General features: G+C 41.4%; 1 protein-coding gene across 1 annotated transcript in view; it reads right to left on the bottom strand.

The window, feature by feature from the left end:
• The window catches only part of IL13RA1 (interleukin 13 receptor subunit alpha 1), a 79972-nt gene that overhangs the window by 33405 nt on the left and 38503 nt on the right, over positions 1–8064 (bottom strand). Inside the window, exons 5-6 of the mRNA XM_007949995.1 lie at positions 7586–7764; positions 3528–3676 (exon numbers count right to left, since the gene is read on the bottom strand). Of these exons, the coding sequence (XP_007948186.1) occupies positions 3528–3676; positions 7586–7764 (328 nt within the window). The remainder of the gene's footprint in view (positions 1–3527; positions 3677–7585; positions 7765–8064) is intronic.

Raw genomic sequence — 8064 nt, 5'->3', positions numbered from 1 at the left:
AAATAGAGTGGAAGAACAATGTGGAACAACATTCAAAAACAAAAAAGACCAGTTATAGCTGTCACATAGAGAGTGGTGAAACCCCTGAGACTACAGCCCCTAGTCACCCTTCAGGCCTGGAATTGGACTCACTCCCGTGGCTCAACTCTCAGCCAAACAATAGATAGGCCTACAAGCTGAACAATTATACCAGGGAGATTTACTCCTTAGAACAGTCAACCATGGGCGATCAGAAGTGCAGCATTTGCATAGGGAGAAAGCTATACAGGTGGGAATGTATAGGTAAGGACACAGGGAAGGGGTAGCCACAGAGAGGTGGTGGGAGGAGAGCTGTTATGTTGTGGGGATTGCAATCAATGTCACGAAACAAAATGTGTATGAATTATTGATGTACAACAAATCCGCTTTGAAAACTGCACCCAAATCACAACAAAAAGTTTTAAAATAATTGTTTGCTTAGACAACTGATATTAAAGAGATGTTTAAACTGGGGACAAAGCACAGATTTTTGGCATTCAATGCCATTCACTAAACGGTTCCTATCAGCACTTATGAAGAGCTGAAAGGCCAACTGAATGATAAAGGGCCATCATATCAAAGTTTAATGCAGGGGCAGAGAAAAAGACACTCAGGGGATACTGTTCCCCATTGCTGACCAGGTGTTACCAGAGGTCCGAAGGGAATCAAAAGTGCCAACATGGAGGGACCAAGTTGCAAGCTGATGTCCACCCTCCCCTGCACCATCTCCCAGGTAAGTAAATTCCACAGTCAGCAAATGATTGCACAGATTTAAAGCTGTGGGCTGTTGTTCAAATGTAAATCCCCTCGCACTGTTTATCAGCTTCTCCACTACTATTAGGAGAAAAGAAAAAGCCAGGGGACAGAATACCAAGAGGGTAGCTTGCAGTGATGGTGGTGGTCAAAGATGAGTTGTTTTTTATTTCATAATTCTGTCATGAGCTACCTCTGACCACAGCCCCCGTGTGATGGCCCCAGTTCATGTCCTAGCTTACTTCCTCCTCTTAACTGAACACAAGGCAAAATAATTCCTCAAAAACTCTTGTAACAAAAAAAAAAAAGGTCTAACCAGCAGAGGTCAAAATCAGTGAGTACAGAAAAAGCTGATGATATGTTAGGGGAGGAAGCAGCTGTTGAACATCTGCTAGGGGAGGGAACATTAAACTGAAAGACATAAATACTTCACTCCAAATAGACTCCAGTTCTGACGTAGGTAGGTAACTCCCATAGTATATGTGTTGTCTTCAGTTCACAAGTTTGTAGAAAAGGTAACTCACGTCAATAAGAATTTACTAAGTGATGATTATACACATGATGTTATACCAAGTATTCTTGGTCCAGGTATAATACATAGAGACCAACATTTGAAGGCCTCAGTTTCTCAGTAAAATGTAGGTAAAAATAGCACCCATTTCACAGTTTGTTATGAGAATCAAAGGAGCTACTGTACAGGAAGCATGTAGAAGCGTGTATCATAAACACTCAATAAACGATGGCTCTTGCTAATAAGAGGAAGTACTGAGGTGGTCCCCAGTGGTTAAAAATACAAACTTTGGAGTTAGAACTTTGCTTAAATCTTTACTGTCACTAGAAATGAACCTCTGAGAATAATTTTCCTCATCTATAAAATGGGGACAAAATAACAGAACCTAACTTCTTAGGGTTATTGTGAAAATTACATGAGATAATGCAAGTATAACCAAACCAAACTCACTGCCATGGAGTTGATTCCAACTCATAGTGACCATGTAGGGCAGAGTAGAACTGCCCCACGGGGTTTCTAAGGCTGTAAATCTCTACAGAAGCACACTGCCTCATCTCTCTCCTGAGGAGCAGGCTGGTGGGTTCCAACCACTGATGTTTTTGGGTTAGCAGCCAAATGCCTTAACCACTGTGCCATCAGAGCTCCTCCTCCCTACTAGCACTTCTTAGATATTCCGTGGAGAGATAAGGCATATACACATGATCAGGTTAAATAGCAGGCATAATTCAGGGCCAACATGAGTCATACATGTAGCATGTGTCTCAGGATTTCACAGAAGAGAACAGTAAAAGTCAGAGTCATCATGTCTATTTCAACTATCTGATAACTGACTCACTTTGCTGTAAATCCAAGGATCACCCCCCACCCCATGTGGTCGTCCTCTGCTTTTCCCTTCATGGTATTTGTATAGAGACACCATGGCTTAGGACACTAATAATAATGATTAGTATATTTCAGGAGATAGATTCATCTGCAAACACCCTATTCAGCTATGGATCTTGTCTTTTCCTCCCTCTGGAAGAACAGCCTGTCAACACTGAATTATTTTAGTAAGCATTTTGAAACTCCCATGATGAGCTAAAACAACTGGACCAAGGAATTTGCCCACGTGCAAACTGCTTGGCTCCTTTCTAAGCCAATTAAAACACCCAGTTTCTAACTTCTAAAACTGAAATGCACACAGGGCCAGGCAGGTAGCAAACAAGTTTCTGGAGCAGTCCCAGTGATCTTCAGGCGCCACCTTAAGGAAACTACATTCCTCAGGTACCACAATTTTAAATCTGGGCAAAAACCCCACAGATTTAATAAACAAACAAAACTCCACTTTGTGGTCCAAACAACAGAAAAAGTGTATAAGACCCTAGTTTGTGACCTCTACTTGAAAGTGAAACAATGGGATCAATGCCAAGGTTATGCCACATTCCGGGCAATGCCCCACAGGGACCTCTAATCACCATGTTTCATGTTAGAGTCTGAGTAGCACATACAATCCAACAAATGCTGACTACCTGAATTTGACTTTTTAATTGCCACAAAGTCCAAGCCAACTAAATGGGCTTATCAGAGCCTCTAAATATCTACATGACCTAATCCCTGCCTACTGCTCAGATACTTTTCCCTATTGTATTTTGGCCACATCAGCCTCCTTTCTGCTTCTCAAACATGGCCAGTTCATTCCTGCCACAGAATCTTTGTACTTGCTGTTCTCTCTTCCCCCAGATCTTCACGTGGCTAGCTCCTGGTAATCCTTCTGATCTCATCTCAAACGTCATTACTTCTGATGACTATGCTACCTAAAGTTCCCTCAGGTCTCCCCAGTCATTCTCTCCTACAGTACCACATTTTATTTTCTTTGTAACATTTATTCTCTGAAATTAGCTTGTTTGTTTACAAATCTATTTTGTAGTATGTAAGTTTCATGGGGGGGAGGACACAGCAACTTGTCATGTGTCATGTTCACTGCCTTATGTCCAGCACATAAAACATGGACCTGGCACATGGTAGATGTGTATTAAAAATTTGTTGAGCAAATGAATTAATGAACAGCTTGAACCTTGCAGCCAATGCTATCATTAACCCTGAACCCTTCTTCCATGCCGTATTTCAGGTTATTGTTATAATCAGTAACTTAAGGTAACAAATCTAAGAGCTACATTTCATTGATATTTTAATCTACTACATGGTAATAAATTCAAGTGAAATGAAAACATATCTTAATAAAACCAGAATAAAAGAAAAAACTTACAGGAAAAATTTCTGAACCAATGTGGCTGTTATTGACTTGTACTTCATAAGTTAAGCATGTACTCTTAAAATTCTCTGGATTCTTCCATTCTACATACAAGCCATCATTTTTAAAGGAGAGATTTTTAATATCAGGAGGATCAGGTTTCACTGAAAGACAGAAATAGAAGAACACAAGTTAGCTTCCAGAGTTTATTTTGATGAGCTGTATATATGAGTAGGCATAATGAAGGTCACAAAGTTAAATTAAAATAGAGCTGATACTTTTAATGGTCTTATATGATCAGACATATTGTAGAATTCCTGGTTATCCATAATCAATAGAGGAAAGCTATTTTAAACTGCCTAATAGAATACAATAGGGAAAGGTGTCTAAGCAGTAGGCAGGGATTAGGTCATGTAGATATTTAGGAGCTCTGGTAGCATAGTGCCTAAAGCATTTGACTGCTAACCAGAAGGCTGGCGGTTCAAACCCACCAGCCACTCCTGAGAAGGCAGGTTGGGCAATCTACTTCCGTAGTGATACCACCTCGGAAACCCAAGGAGGGGTCGCTATGAGTCGGGCCCGACTCCATGGCACATAACAACAACAACAACAACAATAGAATGGTTTTAAAGAACATCTTTGAAATGTCTGGAAGAAGACATGAACTCTGACCTGCATGTGATTAGAAAAAAGGCTATAATTAGGACATCCAGCTGCAACATTAAGAATACAGGAGTGCCAGGCTCCAAATAGGTTTTCAATTGATAGGTACAAGGCACCAGTCACAAGGGGCTTTCCCAACTGTTGATCATTCATGCCAGTCAAAAACCACAATTAAAAATATTGTTGTAAGATGCCATCAAGTCAATTCTGACTCATAGTGACTCCGTGTGACAGAGCAGAACAACACCATAGAGTTTTCTTGGCTGTAATCTTCATGGAACAGACTGGCAGGTCTTCCGGATGAAGAGCCACTGGGTAGGTTTGAACTGCCAACCTTTCAGTTAGCAGCCAAATGCTTAACTATTTGTGCCATCAGGGCACTCTGAGTGTCAATTTGGTTTTTCAGGAGTTAGTTATGCTTAAGATCAAGCAATAGAAGAGAATGAATAACAAGAAAGCAAAGATACAATCTTCTAGCTGAAAAGGATATGCTGCCATTACATCCAGGAAGAATAGCAGTGAAATGAATTTTAAAAGGCTCATCCAGGACAAGGCACCAATCAAGGGGGAGGAAAGAGAAGCGCTTCCCTTCAGATAACCCCACTTGGCTGACCTCCCTCATCTGACATACAAACTAAGCTACCTTTGGCCCATTAGTAGAATTCACTTCCACAACTATCTAAAGGCGTGTTAAACAGTGTTCTGCTCCAAGGCTTAGGAGCACTTTTCAATTGATGAATATTTGTTTATAAATCATCTGTATACCATTTAGACAGAAACTGCACTTCCTGTTATGGTATTACAACAATAAGCCATTATGCTTACAATATTGTAATTTAGAGATTTACAAAATGCTTGTGTACAGCTCATATCATTTGGAATTTATAGTAATCCTTTGAAGTGAAGAGGAACCATGCACCCCATTTTACAGATGACAGTTTATATGACTTGTCCAAAGTGGAGGACCTATATTTTGGTTACAAGTTGAGAGCTCTCTGTCTTTTTTTTTTTTTCTTTAATTTTTTATTGTGATCTGGGTAAATGTTTACAGAGCAAATTCATTTTCCACACAACAGTTCACAGACATTTTGTCTCATGACATAGATTACAAACCCCATAATGTAGTGACAGTTCTCTTCCCACTTCTTCCGTGTGGTTACCGTTTCCCTGTGTCCTTCTTTCTGAAGCATTCCTGCCCTCTGAGCTATCTCCCTGTGCAAATGCTGCCCTTATCTCCTGTGGCTGATTATTCTAAGGAGTGCACTTGCCTGGTGTAGATGTTCACTTTATATACCTATCTATTGTTTGGATGGAAGCTATGGGAGTGAGTTCAATTTCAGGCCTGAAGGTTAACTAGGGGCCATGGTCTCAGGGATTTCACCAGGCTCTATCAGACTAGTAAGCCTGGTCTTTTTTTTTTTTTTTCTCCCCTCATCATTTTGAGTTTTGTTCCACATTGTTCTCCCACTCTATCCAGGATCACCTGCACTGATCCCTTTCCAAGTGGTTGCCAGTGGGTAGCCAGGAACCATCTAGTTCTTCTGGTCTCATGGTCATCTAGGCTGAGGTTCCCATGGTCCACTAGTCCCTTGGACTAATTGCTTCTATGTGTCTTTGGTTTTCTTCATTCTTCTTTGCTCTGGATGAGGAGAGACCCATCGTTGCATCTAGATGGCCACTTGCAAGCTTTTAAGACCTCAGTCACTACTCACCAAAGTAGGATGCAGAACAATGTTTTTGTGTAGTATGCTATGCCAATTGAGCTTGATATCCCCTGCGACCATGGTCCTGAGTCCACAGGTCCAACAACTCACTCCATCAAGGTGGCTGACTGTACTTAAGAGGGCTCTTTCTAATAGGCCAACACTCAGCTGATATGCCCAGGTATGACTACATTAGTTGTTTTGATTGCTTACTGCCTCTGCCATAAAAACCAAACCCATTGCCATGGAGTCAGATCCAACTCACAGCAACCCCTCCTTGGATTTCTGAGGTGGTATCACTACAAAAGTAGACTGCCCGATCTACCTTCCGAGAAGTGGCTGGTGAGTTTGAACCACCAGCCTTCTGGTTAACAGTCAGATGCCTTAGGCACTACGCCACCATTTCTACATTGTAGTAAATTACATGGTATGGCTTTTCTAACCACAGGCTTTGTAATTCCCACTTTGCTGTGAGCAACTGAGTAACTCTTGATTGTTCAAGTTATCCACCTGGGGTAATTTCTGTTAGAGCAGCAGGAAGCAATCTTCTGGGAAGTTCTCTCTCTCTCTCTCGGGTGTGTAGAATTCTGATGTTGGGATTGGTTGGTTTTGGCCACTCTGCCAGGCTCAAAAGGAGCCTTCCTAGAGGAAGAAGAGTCTCTCTGACTACTGGCTGGGAAAGATGCGCTGCTGAGAGAGGTGCGCTGCTGAGAGTGAGACATGAGAGACACACACTGCTGAGAGAGAGATGTGCTACTGAGAGAGACTACTGGCTGAAAGAGAGACCGCTGGCTGAGAGAGACTGAGCGTGTTCCTGAACTTGAAACATAGCCTGTTGCTTCCCTAATAAACCCCATAATATGTGTGAGTTCTGTGTGGCCATTGCAGTGAATTATCGAACCCAGGAGAGAGATGGTAGGTGCTGTGGGAGGAACAGTGGTGTCAAGGATGTTAAGAAGGCTGCAGGGTGGCAGCATGTCTGGCCTCACGGGAACAGGCCTTGGGCTGCTGATGGTGATTCTGTCTTCCTCTTGTGTAGTTAGAGGAGGTCAGAAGGTGTCACCTCCCTGCCCCTTTACTAATTTTTAATGTCATCCTTTATTACACCATCTTGATTCTAAGCATTTTCTAAGAGATAGATAATTCAGAAAGTATGTGTGATCATGTTTATCTGGTAGTATCCTCTTCAGCAGCATAAGTGAAGAGAATAAATCTTAGAGTCAGACAGCCTGGCTTCCAGTCCCAGTTCTTTAACTAACTGCTCTAAGTCTCAGAATGTTCCTAAGCAAACAGGGACAAAACATCTGGCAAACATGTGCTCAATAAATATGAAAATGTCCAAGCTTGCTTCTTTAACAAGGATCAATCAAAGAACAAACAAACAAACAAACTCACTGCTGTCAAGTCAGATACAACTCATAGTGACCCCTCCTTGGGTTTCCAAGGCACTATCACTACAGAAGTAGGTTGCCCAATCTTCCCTCCAGGAAGTGGCTGGTGGGTTTGAACTGCCAGCCTTCTGGTGAGCAGTCAAATGCCTTAGGCACTATACCACCAGAGCTCCCCAAACAAAGAAAGGTACCCATAAATACACTTCCTTATTTTGGGAAGAGCTCAAGACCACAATAATAATTTTTTATTTGTATTCATTGTTCAAAACACATAACACTTTTATCCCCACTATCAGACAATACTTCTAAAACTTACCATAGGTATTTAAAGGCACTACATTGAAGGATGGTCTAATTTTTCCTGCATTATCCTTGACCATTATTTGGACATTACTTTTTTCCAAATTGGGACGCTTCAGATGAAAGGAACAACCAATACGTTGACCTTCACTATAGATGTTTTCACACTGAAGAATTTTTCCCAGGCTGCTGTGCCTACAAGATAAAGTGAGACAATCTTTTAAGAAAGTAAGAAAAAAGGCAGATGTAAGCAAAAATGTGACAAAGGAGATGTCCATGAAAAACAGTATTTGCAATAAGACAAGATAAGCTTTTTGGTTTTTTACCTTATTTTACAACATGGCTTCATTTCATACTGTACAAAGAAAAGAATATTCCTTTCCGATGTTGTGGTAGTTATGTTTGTGTGTCAACTTGGCTGGGCCTGGTTGAGTGGCTGGGCAGCTGGTGGTAGTTATTCCCCATGATGAGACTGGCAATCAACTCCATGGTAGG

Source organism: Orycteropus afer, unplaced genomic scaffold (genome assembly GCF_000298275.1).
Source record: "Orycteropus afer afer isolate SDZICR_OR568_19922 unplaced genomic scaffold, OryAfe1.0 scaffold00259, whole genome shotgun sequence".
Lineage (NCBI taxonomy): Eukaryota > Metazoa > Chordata > Mammalia > Tubulidentata > Orycteropodidae > Orycteropus > Orycteropus afer.
The sequence above is the reverse complement of the archived record's forward strand: the minus strand, read 5'-3'. Positions and strand labels throughout refer to the sequence as shown.